The sequence below is a fragment of the Phaseolus vulgaris genome, chromosome 6, assembly GCF_051622355.1.
Source record: "Phaseolus vulgaris cultivar YP4 chromosome 6, ASM5162235v1, whole genome shotgun sequence".
Lineage (NCBI taxonomy): Eukaryota > Viridiplantae > Streptophyta > Magnoliopsida > Fabales > Fabaceae > Phaseolus > Phaseolus vulgaris.
The window spans coordinates 27,079,341-27,099,671 of NC_143503.1; the positions used below are offsets into that span (position 1 = coordinate 27,079,341).

The 20,331-nt window shown below is 34.3% G+C and overlaps 1 protein-coding gene across 4 annotated transcripts; it reads left to right on the forward strand.

The window, feature by feature from the left end:
- The first annotated feature begins 545 nt into the window (after positions 1-545).
- LOC137831723 (piezo-type mechanosensitive ion channel homolog) lies at positions 546-20,120 on the forward strand. 4 transcript variants are annotated; one of them, XR_011084469.2, is made up of 21 exons: positions 546-912; positions 1,562-1,642; positions 1,856-2,015; positions 2,129-2,286; positions 3,447-3,603; positions 3,726-3,912; positions 5,306-5,421; positions 6,048-6,132; positions 6,969-7,184; positions 7,266-7,440; positions 8,123-8,251; positions 8,651-8,824; positions 8,946-9,170; positions 9,347-10,867; positions 11,033-13,521; positions 15,735-16,130; positions 16,322-16,476; positions 17,409-17,912; positions 18,056-18,197; positions 19,306-19,450; positions 19,582-20,120. XR_011084469.2 is itself a non-coding variant. In XM_068639513.2 (21 exons), exons 1-21 carry the CDS (start codon positions 864-866, stop codon positions 19,715-19,717), a joined length of 7,404 nt encoding a protein of 2,467 aa, XP_068495614.2. In that variant the 5' UTR covers positions 546-863; the 3' UTR covers positions 19,718-20,120. The 4 variants fall into 4 exon arrangements, 3 of the variants coding, with proteins under 3 accessions (XP_068495614.2, XP_090160235.1, XP_090160236.1); XM_068639513.2 differs by having other exon boundaries at positions 16,318-16,476; XM_090304109.1 differs by lacking the exon at positions 16,322-16,476.
- Positions 20,121-20,331: the final 211 nt, after the last annotated feature.

Below are 20,331 nucleotides of genomic sequence, written 5' to 3' on the forward strand. Positions count from 1 at the left end.
GGACCCCATTTTGGTAAAAAGCAAAAAAAAAATAACCCATCAAAAACCCATTTTGTAGAGAGCACTATTTTAATATTTATATATTTAATATTTTAATAACTTTTAATGACTTTAAGTTCGACTTCCCAGGTATGTCACTCTTGAAAAAACAATTCTCATATTTGATAAAAACATAAATAAATTTTGCATGTGTTTATATTATTTTACTTGATAAAAACATAACTACTAAAATAAAAAACTACAACAATCTTTCTAAGTAGTTATATAAATATTGAGTAAGATTAAAATTGTAAAATAATATATATAAAAAAGTATAAAAAAAAAATAGTCTCCTCCTTTTGCGTGAGTAGTAAGGTATCCTGTAATAAGCATTATCTATACAATTTTTTACTCTCAAATGTTTGGGGGTGATTATTGTAATTTTGCGGTGTGTCCATGTGCTGTCTTTGCCTGTGCCTATAACTGTTGGGGAGGCTCGAAGAAGCGGAGTACCGAGATTACCCTTCTATGATCTTGAGTAATCGAATTCAGTTGCCTCCAATTCAGGAGGGAAAGGAAAACTTGAGCAGGCACGGCAACGAATCAAATAAATTGTAAGCGTAGAACACGCTTCGTCGCGTTTCAAATCTCAAAACTACATCTTCATTCCTCGTCAAATCCATTCTCCTGAATCCGCATTCTGTTTCCGTTTTGCTCCGCAGCAACACCATGCGGCGTCGTTTTCCGTTTCGATTATCGCCGTTCGCGTCGCCATGAGAATCAACTAGCTTATCACATTAGCTTCCAGGGTTTCACCCGTGGATTTGGTTCAATCTCTCTGTAATGTAGCCACTGACAAGAGTTTTCAATCTTAAACAGTGGTAATGGCGAGGTTTATCCCTGGATTCGCATTGCCTATGCTCCTTCTGTTAGGTTTGCTTCGCCGTTCCACTCTCTTCGCGCATCATTTTATCGAGTCTGCCATTCACCTGTAACCGTTTTTTACTTGATGGAAGCTACTTCATATTGCACTTCTGTGGATTTGTATATTGAATAATAGTAACCAACTTCATGTGAATTTGACCTTCAAACGTGAAAAATTCATATTATTCATTTGAGTTTAACTTTTATGTGTTGCGAGTGGAAACAACATTTGCGTGTCGATCAATCAGAATTATCATTGACATTAAGGAAGTTATGTTATAATTAATTAACAAAGTTATAATGTATGACTGTTAGTGATTAAATGATAGTATAAAATTCCTGTACACTGTCAGCAGCAGTACATACACTATTTATTTACTCTATTCATTTGGACTAATCACAATGTTTTTTGCACTGGTTATTAAATATGATGAGTTTGGGCTTTTCAAATAAAAAAATAAAGTACCAGAGTATTATGGTTTTGCATACAATAAGGACACGCAACCCTTGTAGCTATAACTGTCCGTGACTGTAATTATAAAATTGATTCCTTCTTAAGTTTGAGTGGGATCGGTTGAACTCACATGAAGTCTATTGTATGACCATAGTTGTTTTCTTGGTCAAAATTGTAACTCACGACTTTTCTCGTTTCATGCAGCATCTTTGCTTAACTGGAGTTTGATATCTTTGCTTGATTTGATGGCATTCCTTTTCATTCAGTACACTGCTTCGAAAAAGGGTGAGAATCTTTGCTTAAATTCATGATTTTTCATGCCTTTTTCTTACACAAAAGATTTGGTTTCCAATAGGGAATTTGGTCACGCATACTCTAAATTTATGATTCTGTTTCCATCATTTCTTCACCTGACATTGCTTTTCTAGTATTTTTAATGCTAATATATAATTATATATTTTCTTCATGTAGTGAACCTTTTTCTTTTTTTGCAAACAGGATTCCGTGTTCATCAACAATATTTGATGTCATGGTCTGTTCTAATGTTATCATCTCTGACCCTACTCTCCCATGCCGTATTTCATATTGTTTTAGCCATTGAGGGGGATCAGTGGACTACTGCTGATGCTCAGTGGGCTGAGCTAATTGGATTTATAAGGTACTTGAACTTTCTGTCTTATTTGTTTTACCTTTTTTGTATTATAGAAGTTTTATCCTCAGTGTATTGCCCTTCAGAATACACTACAAATACTGAATGAAATGGTTTTGCAGAGTGCAGTCTTGGAGGACTTTGCTGAGACAGCACTTTTTGCTCACAAAAGTATTAGCAACTTTTCTTTCTATAATTGAAATCTATGGAAATCGGTTTGGTCAAGATCCATGGAGAGATTTTTGTTCTGGGCATCTATGTCATTTTGTTCTGCTGATAGGTTTGCCATAAAAAACTTCTCTCTTTGCCCTAACTTTTGCTTCGGGATAGGGTTGTGTTTATGCTTTTCTCCTGTGCGCTGATCATCTTTGTTTAAGAATCATTACCAACTTACCATTGCTGATATTCAGAGGGACTTTTGCATTTTTTAACCTTGATAATTTGAGTTTGTTCATGTCTTCTTTTTCTGTGTTCAATTTTTCATGGATGGTTTAACTTAACCTTTTTTGTAATTGACTTGTTATGTCCAATAAAGTTTATTTTTCTATATTCTGGAAAAGGTTTGTCATAAAACAAGTGGTAAGCACAATGATACAATAATAAAGGTTTTTCTTAGGCTCTTAGGATGGCTATTTGCGTGACAAGGTAGTAGGCCATGGAAAGTCTATATGAGAAGGACTAAAAGCAGACTTTGACAAACTTGCCTCAAATTGAAACTGTCCATAATCGTGTCTTTAGATAGTTCTCTGGGAGGTTTTGGCTCTAGGACTAAATTATTATTTTTGTGTATTATGTCCATCTTTGTGCTGTTGTTTAGGATGTTGGAGAGTCTAAAATCACTAGTGATATATCAAATTAAAGTATATAAGTAGAGGGTAACTTTCACTTTTAAGTTGATTTCGTGAGGCTAAGTTAAATCCAAACTCAAATTGTAAGATAGTTTGTGAGCCTATCCTAATAGTTATTGTCCGGTATCAAACCACTCATAGATGGCAATCCAACAAACTTCATGCTCAAGATGTTGAATCTTTGACACGGGGTCTGGTGTTGGAGATCCTATATCAATTAGAATATGACCTAATTAAAGTATAGAAGTGGAAAGATATCTTTCACTTTACAAGTCAGTTTATATGACTGACTCAGACTCAATTCCAAATTATAAGGTGATATTAAAGTTTATTCCAGCTATTGTTGTTGTTTCTACTATCTCATCTATTATTGAGTTGTTATTGGATCTACAAATGTCCAACTCTTGGTGTGAGGAGGGTGTTGGGACACATTAATCGGTGATATCAGTAAAATATAGTATATAAGTGAGATGCAAATAAAATTGTTACATTATGTTGCTAGTAAAAAAAATTGTGAATAACTGAATAACAATAACTATCTGATATCCTTGTCTCTAATAATTATAAACGGATGTCCATTTTTCGGTTGTAGGATCTCATCTCAAGGGCACATGCTGCTTATTGTTACCTATTGTACAATTAATTGCTGGGATTAGTCATGTATCTTGGATTTCTTTCCCTTTTTTCATCTGTAGCAGCATAGGACTTGTTGATTGGTCATGGACAAGCAATTATTTAGCTATTTTTCGGTAAGCTTCCCCTTTCATCGAGCAAAAGAGTTATGATAATGCCATTTTATTCTTACTTACAGTATAATTTAGAATTTGAATTTGATTAGTTTACTAAAACTCTGGTTTATACGAACTTGTAGGTGGTGGAAATATCTTCTATTTTATGGTGGCTTTAATATCATTTTTATGTACATATATCAACTTCCCATTGAATTCCCGGATACTTTTAGGTGGATTTTTTACCACTTTGGGTTGTTCAAAATTTCTACAAGTTCAGAATGGTCAGAAGTTTGTTCTGGTCTTTCACTTCTACTTTTCTACATTATGGTAAGAATATTAAATGCACCCCTAACATGACTATATTATACAAAAAGGAGTCAATTTGTAACATAAAATAAGATAGATATTTATCATTATGTGTTTGTGTGTGGAGTGGTGGCAAGAATCAACTAAATGAATGAGCATGTTGACTTGTGTGCTTTTGAGTATTAAAGTATTATACTTTGATTGTGTTAGATATTGTTAGATATTTCTATCTATTTAATGGACTTAACCCATATTTACATGAGTAGTAGAGGAGATCTCATATTAATTAGAGATATGATCAAATTAAATATATAAGTGGAAGTAAACCTTACTTTTCAAGCAGATTTTGAGAGTTTGGCCTAATCAAACTTTGTAGTTCCTTTTGTCTCCTAACACCCTCCATAACTTTTAGCTGAAAGCTCCTTTGCTTTTTCGCCTTTTAATTTCCATCACTTTATCATTTAAATTCTATTTGAGCTGGTTCCTCCATGCTCTCTCCCTAACTGTTACATTCAATACTAATACTTTGTATTGGTGTACTCAAGCTTTTTCCAAGTATCTCTTTTTGGAATTCATGCAGAGCTTTCTATCCAATTTTCTTGTAGAAAATAATTCAATTTGAGAACATAGTTGATAAAATGCTTCTCCTCTTTCTAAACTAGTTGGCTATTTAAAAATTATTAGCTAATGGAAATTTTAGAACATGTTTGTACTTTGCATTTGCTTCTCCCAGGCCAAAAGCTTCGTATTGTTCTCTATGGGATTGTAGAAAAGAGTGGCTTGTTAGATGACAAAGAAATCCTAGCTCAGTCTTTTAAATGAAGTTAGTTTACCATAAACAGAAGCATAAGATGAAAAGAGAAGAGTGGTGAAGAGAAATAGAGGAATTTCCGTATTTGCTGCTGAACCATATTGTTTTTCATACTTTGAATTATATTTAAGGCCAAGTACATGAGAAATGACAGCACGTCATCATACTCTTGCATGCTGTCAGAAAAAGGTCACTCACTCACTGCATTTTTAAAGTACAAATATGTTCAAAATCAGAGTAAATTCATGAGTAGACGCCACCACTGACAAGCAAACTAACTGAAATAAGTAAAAGTAATAATTACAGCAGTTAAAAAGAAGAGTTTTGCAACCCATTAGTTTAACACATTCACACAATACAATTCTGTTGAATTTTAATTTGGATAAACTTAAAACTTGGTTATGGATTGCTTTCTTGAGTTTTTGCCCTTGTATTGAGCAGAGAGGAAAGCATTGGCCACTTGCTATAAAATCCAGTTACCAATAGTGGCATTATATGACACTTTATTGAGATGATACACTCATACAAGTAGTTGGCTAGATTTTTGTTGTCTCTTTTAAGATTTCCTTTAGTTTGGGTCATTATTCTTCAGCCTTGTTCCAGCTATCTTGGATTAGAAGCGAGCTAGTCGAAATGGAAATCATCACATCTGCAAGAGAAAGTGACTTGACTGAGCAGCTTCTTCCTAAGAAGCATTTTCATTTTCTTCAAGAGTCCAGGTAAAACTACGCAGCTTCCTCATTTAATCCTTCTTTCTTGCTTGCTTTTGTTTAATTCCTTTGCCTTCTAAATAATGAAGTTCTAAAATACTGCTAATTAGCAATGACGATGCTCTGGTTTAATGCCGTGATACAATACTTCACTTGAGTTTGTCTGTGAACTCAAGTGAGGTATTAATATTAGTAAGATAATTTAGGGGTGAGATGTGAATGTTGTCAGTATGATCTGGAATTTTGTTGTAAGTACTTAATTTGTTGGCCTCTTCTCTCTCTTTTCTTTTTTGCACGTATGAAGTAGAATAGATAAAATATATTTTAGATTAAATGATTAAATTACTCCTCTTGCTTGCTAAGAAGTTTCTCGTGTTGGAAAAGATGCATGAGTAGGGCACCTTTGCCTAAATAATCGTATATTAAATCTTTTTTTTCCTTTTCTTTTGCTTTTCCATCTTGGTTTCAAACCAACAATTCCAACTTTTAACTAGTTTTATGTTTGATTTGTAATCTTTTATAAATACAATATCCATTAAAAACATACTCATGAGGTCCCCTCATCTAATCAGCTGTACGAGGAATTCTAACAATATTTATTTCTTTCATCTCTTGGTTTTGTAATTTTCTGACAGGTCTGGTGTGAGGCATACTAATTTCTTATTGCAAGGAGTTGTTTCTCGATCATTTAGTATTAACTTTCTAACATATGGTTTTCCGGTACCCCTGCCATATCCATTTCTATTATTTTTTTTAATCAGTACATTGTTTAATGTTAAAATCATGTGCAAAATTTGCGTCTAATGTTTGGAATGACATGTGTTGGCTGTTTAAAAGATTATAAAATCAAGGGACTATGTTAATCGGTTAATCCATAAACTTATGAACTGATTAGTTGTATATTTGTAATTTGTAATTAACAAATTAATCAACCATGTAACATTACAACAAATTCATGCTTGGTTATTTTGGGTATTAAGAAAACTCTGACCATTTGCTTGATTACCAAATTAATCATGTGAGATTATCCATCAAATGTATATTGGTCAAATCAACATCTTTTGATTTCTTCGGGAGTGTTTGTTTCACGGTATCATCTTATATTCCCTAAAGTCATATTCCTAGAATATTATATCCATGAATCATATTCCCATAAACATGTTTGGTTGGTATTTAATAATTTTGAAAAATATAAAAAGAGTAGAATGTAATGGAAATAATAGGTAGTTATAATAGACAATAATTTCCATTTCCATCATAATATCTTATACCACCCCCTTCCGGGGAATAGAAACAATTAAAACGCGAAGGGGTTATTTTCCTGGGGATAGAGATACGGGAGAATATATTTTCGTAGCCACCTAACAAACATGGGAATACTTATTCCCATTTTCACGTTCCCAGGAACGAAGAACGATATCATGAAACAAACCCCCTTTGATCAACTTGGCCTATTATCTAGTATTCTGTTGTGATCCCTCTTTCCCTTGTTTTGATCCATGACACAACAGAACTTTTATGATCTGATTAATTGCATTGGTTGGTAAACCTTGCAGATTTCCTTGCTGGCTCTATCATTATGGAGTTTTCAATTCGCAAGTCTGGGCTCATTTGGATTGCTTGCTTATGTGGGATACATTTTGTATGCCTTCCCTTCCATGTTTCGGTTGCACCATTTAAATGGCATGCTTCTTGTTTTCATTCTGTTTTGGGCAGCTAGCACATACATCTTCAATGTAGTACTCTCTTTCTCTAGTAACAAATCATGGAAGGTACACTTTGCTAGAGGCTTTGAGATATCTTACAATTATATAAATAATCTTTTGTTGACATCCTCTATTGCTCAATTGCAGGATATGGAAATATGGGAAACCATAGGCTTGTGGCATTACCCTATCCCAGGATACTACTTGCTTGCTCAATTTTGTCTTGGTTTTCTTTTTGCTATGTGTAATCTTGTGAACAGTTCAGTGTTATTGTGCATTACTGGTCAAGAACAATTAACAGCTGATGAATCTGTTATGGAAGGTGACAGAACTAGACGATCTGAGTAGACAAAGCTTACTACTGTGTTAAATTATGCTTTTCCAGTGCTTAACTATGTAATCCTTTTTAGTTAGTTTTGATGAAATGATGAATGAGTTCCATAGTAAAATGCCCTTATTTTTTACAAGATTATGATATATGTGCTAATGAAGGTGCATAACATTTGGCTATTTTGTTTTGTTAAAATTTAATCAAGTTTTATTGCCTTTGGATTCATTTATGAAACGCATTTAAATTTGATGTTTGCTGTCACTTTCAGAATGTTGGTTTAACAATTGAATCAGCAACAAAGCATGGCTGGAACATTTTTTAAATTATATAAATCTTGTTTTTCTCAACACATTTCTTTGAATAATATCTTGTTTGAATTTATGTTTCACATCTTTAGAAAAAAAATGTGTTTTGCCTGTGACAAGTCTCTATCATGACACCTTATCCATGCAAAATGTGCTGTTAATTTTTTCCAATGTAATATCTAATGTTATTAATATTTCCTTTATCTTTTTTAAAAGTACAATTTTATAAAATTGTAGTTTAAGAAATAAAATAATGTTTCTTAAATGTGTTTTTGCATTCTTCCAATTTAGCCTTGTATCAGCTCTCAAGTATTTTGGCATATGCTTATAAAATACCTTTATTTTTATTTTTGTTGCAAAATTTCTAGAGGAAGAAGAGACAACACTGTCAGTTGTGGCTACAATAGCATGGGGACTACGCAAGTGCTCACATGCTGTAGTACTGATATTGATATTTCTAATTGCAATAAGATCTGGTATCGTTCATGCTGTTTATAGTAAGTTGAATTGCCAACAATTTCCTTCTTTGTTAATTATACATTTGGTTGTTAACATGTTAACAAGGAATTGTTTTTTTTGTATTTTCTGTTAGCACAAGATGTCGGTCCACTCTTGACCAATTTTTGTAGGAATGAAGTTTTGATCCACAATTAATGTAAAGAGTTTTACAATACCCATGAACCACAAGGTCCACCTGTTTAAATAACTCAAGTATTCAAATCAATTGAAAGACATGAGTAACAATTATGATGTGGCAATTTCTTTTATATCTATAGAATAGAGTTTTGTAGTGACTTTTGATCAAATTGAAACTTGCTTTGAAACACTGTCTTTAGTGTAGTTTGAGATGTAGCTGTGTTCCTAATTTGCTGACTGCATACCCTTTCTACATGCAGTGGTTTTCTTTTTAATTTATCTTTTAAGCCATACAATCGACTGTAAATTACACCAAGCTATTATACTTCTATGTGAGGCACAGTTTGCCGTTCAATTCATTCTTCAACTTGATTTGATCTCCAAAACTTTGGACCAGAAAGGTTCATATGCTTTTCAGATTCTCTCACAATTAGGTAATTTTTTTATATAAGAATGAATTTGTCATCTGTTGTATTTTTGCTACAAATGTAAAATTTCTATTGCCTTCAACACATTTATTTATGACATCTTTCTTGTGTTTTGTGAATGTTGCAGGTCTGCTTAATTATATCCATTCTGTGGATTTCTTCCAAATACCGATTCTTGCTTGTTTCTGTGCAATTCACAATCATGGGCTGCAAACACTCCTTTCATTTTCAGCAATTGTACGGCAAACATCTTGTCCCCCATTTGGCTTTAACATCTTGAGAGCTTTCTTGATCAAACCTGTGTGTTTATCAGGCTATAGTCCAAGATCTAGTGAGAGCCAAGGAACTCATGGTATGAGTTCAGTAAATATTGACTATACTTGAGGATTTCCATCTCTTTTCATTTTGCTAAATAAATTCCTTTTTGCCTTATTATCCTTCTGTTACTTTATTGGTTTAAGCTACATATGTAGCCTTAAGTTTATATACTGGACGTTAATATTCTAACCATTCTATTTAATTACTCAGAGAGGAAGACTAAATCATATTTGGAGGCCATAAGACTGAATTTCCTTTCTATTTATCGGTTGTGTGGCAAATACATTGCCTTCCTAACAATTCTCTTCACTATATACCTTTGCACGCCCAACTATGCTTCATTTGGCTACTTATTCTTTCTTCTACTGTGGATAAGTGGAAGACAACTTGTAGGGAAAACAAGAAAACATCTCTGGTATCCTATGAAAGTGTATGCTACAGTTGTGTTTGTCTCCATTTATGGCATTGGTGTCTTTTCCAGCTCTGAAATGTGGTTTCCTAGGATTGTTGTTCTTCAAACTGCATTTGGTTATAACCCAAAAGCTTCAATGTTACAAAATATTTGGGGATCTTTGGCTGTTTTGGTTGTGATGCAACTATATAGCTATGAAAGGAGGAAGAGCAAAAGATCTGGATCTGGTGACTACGAGGGACCAGAAGTAGGACCTTTTGCTTTTGCCAGACGCCTTTTGGTTAGGCATGCCGAGAAAATACTATATCTTGCCGTATTTTATGCATCCTTATCACCTATTAGTGCCTTTGGTTTCCTGTATCTTCTTGGTCTGATTAATTATTCAAGATTACCAAAGTTGTCTCAGACTCCTGCAAAAATATTTCTAGTTTATTCAGGACTTCTTATAATGGTTGAATATCTTTTCCAGATGTGGGGAAATCAAGCTGAGATGCTCCCTGTTCAAGAGCACTTCCAGTTATCATTATTTATGGGTTTGCAGATGTATAAGCCTGGTTTTAAAGGTTTGGAGTCAGGGTTAAGGGGAAAGGTTGTGGTTATTGTAGCATGTATACATCAATACAATGTTTTTCATTGGTTGGAGAAAAAACATGTTTTTGTAAATCGAGGAAAATGGAACGAACCTTGTCCTCTGTTCAATCCAATAGAAGTTCCCAATGAAATTACTTCCTGTGCACCACAAAGCAAACAATTGGAAAATTCCACATCACCAACATTTAAAAAAAGTGGAAGAAGTCGTTCATGGCCAACTTTTAACTCTGCATTATCCCAAGGGCAGGATTCAGGGCCTGAAAGAGACAGTGGCAAAAAAATACGATATTTTCATTTCTGGGAGAGTTCGAAGGATAGCTTGAAGTGGAATAGAAAGCGGATTCTTTTCTTAAGAAAAGAAAGGATGGAGATGCAGAAGACTGTTTTAAAAGTATCTTTGAAGTTCTGGATTGAAAATATGTTCAATTTATTTGGTCTTGAAATCAACATGATTGCTCTGCTTCTTGCTAGCTTTGCTGTGTTGAATGCTGTCTCTCTGCTCTATATAACATCACTTGCTGCTTGTGTTCTTCTTCATCGGCTACTTATTAAAAAACTATGGCCTATTTTTGTTTTCTTATTTGCTTCCATAGTCATCATTGAATACTTGGCCATCTGGATGCGCATCACTTATACGAACCAAGAAATTGAAGGACAAGTACCATGCAATGACTGTTGGAGGAGAGTATCAGATATATCTTTTAGCTACTGCAAAAAATGTTGGTTAGGTATCTCTTCTCATGGATAATGCGCATCCCATGTAACAAACCTGAAGCCTGTTTTCGGCAACAGGGGGTTCTTATTAGTGATAATTCAGAGCTTCATTAATTGTAAATTATTGTTTTGTGCTATAACTTCTCCAAAATAATTTATGCTAAATGCCTTTATTGCAGGACTTATTGTGGATGATCCTCGTATGCTTTTTTGGTATTATGGTGTTTTCATGTTTTCATGTTTCAAATTCCGGGCTGACCAGTCATCTTGTCTCAATGGATTGGAGATGTACCAGAAGATACTCTCCCAATGGAAATCTGCCTCTGTACTAAATGATCTATCATTTGAAACAAAAGGATATTGGACATTCGTCGACCACCTGAGGCTTTATGGTTACTGTCACTTGCTAGATTTTGTTCTCTCATTGATTTTGATTACAGGAACTCTTGAATATGATATTCTGCATCTTGGCTATCTTGGTTTTGCTATGGTTTTCTTCCGAATAAGGCTAAAAATACTAAAGCAGGGAAATAAAATTTTTAGATTCTTAAGAATGTACAATTTTGTTCTTATTGTCATGTCGCTTGCATATCAATCTCCTTTTGTTGGAACCTTCAGTAATTTCAAACTTGGTTCAATAGAATCCATTAATGAATTGGTTGGATTCCACAAGTATGGTTATGGGTTTCGAATTACATCAAGATCAGCAATTGTGGAAATTATAATATTTGTGTTGGTAGCACTACAGTCATACATGTTTGCATTTCCAGAGTTTGCTTATGTTTCAAAATATCTCGAGAAAGAGCAGATCGGTGCCATACTTAGACAGCAGGAGAAGAAAGCTGCTTGGAAGACTGCTCATCTGCGGCATATCCGTAAAGCTGAAGAGTTGAAGCATCTCCGGAGCTTGCAAGTAGAAAAGATGAAATCGGAGATGCTAAATCTTAAAAATCAGCTACATGATATGAACACTGAAGCGAATTGTAGCAATGCTTCTCTAAAAATTGATGGCCTAAAAAAGAGAGGAAACTCTTCCTTAGATTTGCATCCAGAAAATGGATTCAGGAAGCAAGATCTTGATATGACTACAGAGACAATAAGTCCATTTGATGGGAAACAATCTCTACTGAGTGAAAAATCAAAATGTCCATTGATACCACAATACCGGATGCATCCAATGGGTTCTCCTCCTCATGGAATTGTGGAGGGAAAGGAAAGAACTAAAAACAATAATGTTTTGGATTTGGAAATAAGAAATCGTTATAAACATCCAGGCAGGAGAAATGTTTTGGTTTCAGCTATATGTTTCATAGGAAATGGTCTATCTCAGGTGCAGTCTCTTGGAAATATGGCAGTTAACAATCTAATGAACTATCTAAAGATAGAACGTGGAGAACTAGAGTCATCTGAAGATTCTTCCGAGGATGAGGAATACTATGAGATTGAAATTGATAACCAGAATGTCGGTGCCGAACCTTTAGAACCTTCACTTTCTACACACTCAATTCATGAGCATACTGTGTCTGATACTGCTTTCCTCCAAATTGGAATTATTTTACGTTACATGTGGTCCCGAATGAGGTCGAATAATGATGTTGTTTGCTATTGCTGCTTTATTCTAATATATCTATGGTATTTCAGTTTGCTCTCTTTGGTTTACCTAGCAGCACTCTTCTTATATGCTCTCTGTCAAAATACTGGTCCCAGTTACATATTTTGGGTTATTATGCTAATCTATACGGAGGTGTGCATTTTGCTTCAGTACTTGTATCAAATCATCATTCAACATACCGAGTTTGAATTCCATGCTAGCTTACTTCAAAAATTAGGATTTCCTGCTAAGCAAATAGTATCTTCTTTTGTGACAAGCAACTTACCATTTTTCCTGGTATATATATTCACTCTTGTGCAAATCTCCGTAACTGTGAAGGATGGGGGTTGGACAGTTACTGCAGATCTCAGCTTTTATAAGAGAAGAAATCAGAGCTGCACAGAGAATTTAAAGTGCTCCACCTACCAAGAGAGATTGCAGAGATTATTTTTACCCATGAAAAGTATACTGAAACTGTTTATCAGAAGCCTCTGTAGGTACTGGAAATCATTGACATCGGATGCAGAAACTCCCCCTTACTTTGTTCAGCTGTCTATGGAAGTTATCTCGTGGCCTAAAGAGGGAATTCAGCCTAAGAAAATCGAATCAAGAATAAATAAGTTGCTGAAAATCTTGCGTAGGAGGAGATGCAAAGTGAATAACCATTTTAAGTTGCACTCGGCAAGTAGGGTTCGTGTACAGAGCATTGAAAAAGGCGAAGAAAATGAAAACTTGTGTCTTGTTGTTTTTGAGGTGTTATATGCCTCACCTCCAATTGAATTTGCTGCTGAGGAATGGTACAATTCATTAACCCCAGCGAAAGATGTATCGAACGAGATTCAAAAAGCTCAACATACTGGTATTTTTAAAGAAATTGGGTTTCCATATCGCATACTTTCTGTCATTGGTGGTGGAAAAAAGGAAATTGATCTGTATGCCTACATCTTTGGGGCTGATTTGGCTGTTTTCTTCTTAATTTCCATTTTATACGAATCAGTTATGAAAGCTAATTGTAAGTTTCTTGAAGTCTATCAGCTTGAAGATCAGTTCCCAGAAGATTTTGTATTAGTTCTCATGGTAAGTTTTTTTTCTTTCAGAATGTATATAGATGGTTTATTTCATTTCTATTATGTATATTATAAGTTCAATACTGAGTTGTAGGTGGCTAATTATTTTGCTTGATCTTCAAATGCATTGATTAAATAATTTACTCAAAGTTCATGTAAGGATTGGGTCAGTTAGTAAACTGTTAAAAATCCTCTAGTTGAAGAAGGTTGTCTAGTAAAAGTAATACTTGGTTGTCTATTCTTTGTGTGTTGTTTGGTGAAAGATCGTCTAATACACCTATGGAGATATTTTGATACGAAGATCATCTTGTACAATGTTTGGAGAAATATTGTCTTGTATGCTTGTCTAGTGGAGGATCGTCTAGTGCACTTGTTTGTTTGGTGGAGGATCATCTTCCGCTATGTAGGTCATCATATGTTTCAGACATGAGTGTCACATGTCACGTTTCTGTCAAGTGATAATTTGTTTTAATTTGTTTTGCATAAAATAGGCACCTTGTGTAAAACATGAGGTTGAGTTGTTGAGTTCTGAAGTGAGCGAGCATTTACTGTTGTAAGAGAGAAACATTTGAGTTGTAATATCTAAAGTTCTTTTTGTAGCTCTCCGAGAGAGAAGAATTTGTTCAGGGATGTAGATTAGAGTTTTTTAATACTCTAGTTGAACCTCTCTTTATCTTCTTGTGTTGTTATTCTTTCCTTACTTATTCCTTTTCAATTTCTTGTGGTGTTTGTGTTGGACATTCTAGTATCCGGTGAACTTGACGTTAATTCCACAACAAACTAATGTGGTGAGTGTGGATTGCAATCAACTATACTTTAGTACAAGGTTGTGAAGTTCACTGGAGTGAGTGACTTTTTACTGTGGTCGTTGAAAATATGTGCACTTCTAGGCCTATTTGAAGCTTTGGAAGGTGAATCCAAGCTTCATGTTGAGGAGGACAAGAAAACACTCTTGGAGAAGACTCATAATGTATTGTCTTGAGCCTTGGTGATAAGGTTGAGGCAAGTACGAAAGGAGAAAACAATAACAGGACTATAGATGAAGTTTGAAAGCTTGTACATGATGAAGTCTCTAGTTAATTGTCTATATCTGAAATAGACATTGTATTCATACAAGATGAGTAGTGAAAGACAATTAGTGAATGACAAGATAAGTTTAACAAGTTGATTCTTGATCTGAAGAATATTGACGTACAAATTAAGGGTTAGAATCAGGCGTTCCTATTGTTATTGTGTTCATTTCCTAAGACTCATGATCAATTCAAGGTATTTCCGGATCCAGGAATACCTTTCGGATTGTAGAATTCGGAAGGTCTTTTCGGATTCAAGAATATCTTTCCGATTCTGTAATCCAAAATGTATTTTTTAAAGAAAAAAATATTATGGATTTTAGAATCTTGAAGATATTTCTGGATCCAAAAATACCTTTCGTATTCTACAATCTGGGAGGTGTAAATAGAAAAAAATACATTTCTGGATTGTAGAATCCAGAATGTACTTTTTAAGGACAAAATGGAGATGGAGGAAGAGATTGTTCAAAAGAGAAGGTAAACTATCCATGGAGATGTATACAAATGTAGATTGTGCAAGATCAGATGTTGATAGAAGGTCCACCCCAATATGTTTGTGGGAGGAAATATAGTGGCATGTAAAAGTAAAAAGCAAATTTAATTGAAAGGTTAAGTACAGAATGGAGTTCCAAGTGGTCTTATGAATGGACTTATAACAAATGTAATTGAAATATCAGTGGTCTTATAGCTATAACCTACACCCATTGGAACTCTGTTTGTTAGGTGTTATGAATGGAGATTATACTTGATGACTCAAGAAAAAGCTCAATTATTAAATTACAGGAGTCATTCATATTTAAAAAAAAACAATTTGAAAGAGACCATTTGCCTTGCTGTTGTGTTGTCTAGCGAAACGGATATAAACTGCTAATTCATATCAGGGGAGCTGAAGGGTTGTTGTGGGTCTAACTAGATGTACAGCCCAGCCACTGCTCTACTAACTTTTTCTTCCAAAGGTTCATGAGATTTGTATTCATATTGTTCAGAACCTTATTAGCTTCTTTCGATGCCAAAATGATTCATTTTATTTTGTTATATGGTTTAATATGTTCTGATCCATATGACTGATGCCAATTTACATTTTGAATCTGTCATGTTGATAATAAATTTGTATGTTTCGTTAGTTACTCAGCGTAAGAGCTTTACCTTGCAGGTTGTCTTTTTCTTGATTGTGCTAGATCGAATTATATACCTCTGCTCATTTGCAACAGGAAAAGTTATTTTCTATTTATTCAACCTTATTCTCTTCACCTATTCTGTCACAAAATATGCTTGGGACATGGATCCTTTACACAGATATTCTGGAATACTAGCACTCCGAGCCATTTATCTCACAAAAGCAATTTCTCTGGTTTTGCAAGCCATGCAACTTCATTTTGGGATTCCACACAAGAGCACTTTGTACAGGCAGTTTTTGACCAGTAGTGTTTCTCGGATTAATGTTTTGGGTTTTCGACTATATCGTGCTATACCTTTCCTTTATGAATTGAGAAGTGTGCTAGATTGGTCTTGCACAACGACATCTTTGACTATGCATGACTGGCTCACGGTATGTTGTCAACGGTCTTCACATGTTTCCTCTTGATAAATTTTTTTACTGCTACTGCTTATGAGTTGCTATTAGGATGTTAATAGTATAGGACTTCTCTTGATTGACTATTCTCGAGCACAATAAACTGCAGGGCAATGTGCGTTTCTTTTCCCTATTTATAACAATTTAACTTCTTTTTTTCTAGTTAGAGGACATTCATGCAAGTCTGTTTCTTGTCAAATGCGATGTGGATCTGAATAGAGCCAGGCACCAACAAGGACAAAAGCAAACAAAAATGACGAAGTTTACCAATGGGATATGTTTATTTTTTGTGTTACTATGTGTCATATGGGCTCCAATGTTGGTAAGAAGCAAAAATCCAAGTGCTGTCTTATTGGTTAAAATTTAAAAATAATTTACAACTTTGAATCTCATCTAATTCTGAAATCCTTTTACAGAACTAATGAATTAATAAGTATTATATGGGAATGACTTGGTCTGAAAAGGTTGAAGGAAATATCTTTCACGTGAGAAAGATAAGAAAATATTTTCAATTTAAAGAAGCAATTTGCTTGAAATTAACTTCCTTCCATGGAACTATACGATATCATTTGTTCTTTCCTAACTTATAGCTGAATATGACTGATTGATGAGAAGAAATATATAAAATCATTGGGGCAGCTTCTCTTCCCCGATTCACTGTGATGGCCCAATACCTGTTACGGTAATTGAAATATCTCAAGTTGGCTTGTTTGCTCCACTTCGATTATCATTTTTTAATTGGGGCCAGAGATATATATTTCCTAGACTTAACAGACGTGTTCAAGTCCTGTATTCGAATGCCAACCCGAAAACTCTTGTCAAGTACTCAGACAAATATTTGCTGTATTGTAGCTAGACTATTATCAGGCGTTGAAAATAGAATATTAGGAGTTAAAAAAATCATGGAAGGTTATATGGTCATTGTCTGCTGTTTTCTGATAGCTCATAAGTCAAACCATAGGACTTTTAGCGGCACTTCTTCTTCTTTTCCTTTTGGGGAATGATGTAGCACTCATCGGTTCAACACAATCCTGTTCTAAACTCTCGAATGTCATAATCCCATAATACATATTTCAAATATTTTATTTATATGCCTCTGCATTTTACCGATAAAAGCAGTTGAATGCTACTTTTACATTTTTTAGATCAGTTATAAATTCTGGATTATAACAATATTGGAGGCAAAAAAAATTCCTAAATTATTTACTGAACTATCACTTGCACCATTTCCTCAAAATTACATTTTGTGGACAGATGTACAGCAGTGGTAACCCAACAAACATTGCGAACCCAATCAAAGATGCAAGTGCCCGGGTTGATATAAATACATCAAATGGAAGGTTGACATTGTTTGAGACTACTTTGTGCGAGAAGATTTCTTGGGAAAATCTTGAAGCACGCACAAGTTTGGATCCCCAGGGTTATCTTAGTGCATACAATGAGAAAGACATTCAATTAATTTGCTGCCAATCAGATGCAAGTACATTGTGGCTTGTTCCACCCATTGTGCAGGCCAGATTTATAAAGTCCCTTCCGCGGAACATGGACATTTCTTTCTCCTGGGAATTTATCAGAGATAGACCTAAAGGAAAGGAAGCAGTCAAGTATGAATTAACCATAATGGAGCCGGATCTTCCCACATCTTCAGAAGTGACTAAAGTTTTCAATGGTACTTCTAACAGTTTCGCAGTATTCAATATTTACCCTAGATATTTCCGAGTCACAGGATCTGGAGATGTGCGATCCCTCGAACAGTCGGTATGTTGAAGATATAATATGCCTGATCTAAGACTAAAAATATATATTAAGACCAAAAAAAATGTACCTAGTTTACTCAGTTGAACTGTTACATTCCTTTACTAGCTATGGCTCAGATTATAATTGGCATATGGTCCATGCAGGTTGAGCTGGTTAGTGGGGATCTTGTTCTTAACCGTGGAGATCCTGAGTGGTGGTCATTTTATGATTTGGACATTTTAGGTTCAATTGGATGTGGGAAGTTCCCAGGACCTATGGCTATAATTGTATCTGAAGAAACCCCGCGTAAGTTGAACTTAAACTTTAATACAGTTGCCTATTTAGTGTGTTTCATATGTTTGGTTCTGTTCATGAATTTATCGAGTCCAAAATTATTTGAATTAAAACAACATTACGTACTTTTTGTTTTCATAAAAAAAAATTAGTCAGTTTCATTATCAGCAACTTGCTTTTTAGAATCATTACATTATATTATCAATCACCTCACATCAAAATCAATTTTACAAACTTTCCTCTAAACACATCCTTGGTGCATAGTGATAGAAGATAAGGTTGACAAAGAAAGCTAAACATTACAAGCAAAATAATACCAAGAAGAATTAAACTACATCTTGAACCTTATCTTTGCTTTAATTTCATGAAGAGTTCATGAGAGGCTATGTTTCATAGATTCATAAGAACATAAGGAAAGTAAGAACATGATATTGAAATAAAAACTTGAATAAGAACTGAATGGAAAATAAGTTTGGTGTAATGTAAGAACAAATCTGCAAATAATGTAAGAACCAATTGAAATAGAAAAAAAAATGGGACTTAGGAATAAAAGAACATGTCAGTCGTATCATCTTCAAATTTCTTATGTATCCAAAATAGATGTTTGATCCAAAATTTGAATGATATTAGAGGGAAAATTCAAATTCTAATCTAAAAAGTTCTCTATCTGTTGAATTTGAGTGGTGTTTTCTATGTTTGTGTAGCTTTCTCTCCAAGGCACTAATATGAGCACTTGCTTTCCATGTTTGCTTTGGACTTTCTTCTCTCGTTTTCTTGGTTGAATTTTGTCCTCCTTATTGAGATTTTGTTGAGTCTTCAATTGAAGCTCAATTTCAAACTCAATCTAAAATGACAAATTTAAAGAAATTACAAAACAAATTACAATTAAAAGAAAATGCAGTAAAAGTAAATTTTAGTCTAAAATTACAAGTAAAAAGTAAACTCCTATTCTAGAAATTCAGACAAGTATTTTATGCTTTAAAATTAATACTAACAAAACATCATTTTCATCCTTACACTCATCACATAGTGTCTATTCATGAGTTAGGCCGAATTCAGACATTTTTACCCCAAGATTTTATCAATACATTGACTAATACCAATTTCCTTGTTCCTTAAGAGGGCATTATCGGTGACACTCTCAGCAAGTTCAGCATCTGGGGGCTCTACATTACCTTTGTGCTAGCAGTTGGACGTTTTATCAGATTACAATGTTCTGACTTGCGAATGAGAATTCCTTTTGAGAATCTTCCTTCGTGTGACAGGTGCTGGAGCAATTAATCCATCTATGTAGAGTGTTCATATGAGACTCCCTTCTGTTTTAGTGAGGAATAAAACGAAGTGGGTGTCAATGGTGGTTTCATTAAGTGTCCAAATAATTTGTTCATTGATGCAGATTGATGGCAATATGTGAAGATATATATGCTGCAAGAGCTGCTGGAGAGCTTGAAGTGGAAGAGATTTTGTACTGGACGCTTGTTAAAATTTACCGTTCTCCACACATGCTGTTAGAGTATACTCAGACTGAATAAATAGTTGGAAGATATTCAGTCTCCTACGGCATGATTGCAGAATTATTGATATTCGAGCATAGCCCAATTCTCAGATGGTTTCCGTTGGAAACACAAAGCAGGAAGAGGAAGACAACGTGCAAAGGCTGCTCAACAGTATGAATCTGGAGTCACTCATACAGTCTGGATTGGGTGTGGGTTACAGGTTTTGATTCTGAGCCATTCCATCCCTTCAAGAATAGGTCCAGGTACCATACACACACTTTACGATTCATGTAAATTTTAGTGATTCCTACCTAAACTACCTTACATATGTTGCCTGCTAGTTAAACCAGTTAATTATTTCTCGCAAATTATATATAAAAAAATACACTATTCAAATTCAGATATATTAGCAATATAATATATTGCACCTTTTTTTTAACATATTTTCTACTATTACTTGACATTTATTAGAAAAATATGATTTTTTTTAATTTTCACTTATTTAGTTTTTTTTTCGTATTGAATGAATCTTACGTTTATAAAATGGGAAATAAATATTTTTTACACTCGTCATTTTATCCTGGTTTTTTTCTCTCTTTTTTTTATTTACATTATTCAGTTACCGTTTAGTGTTAAATGTTCATCAACGT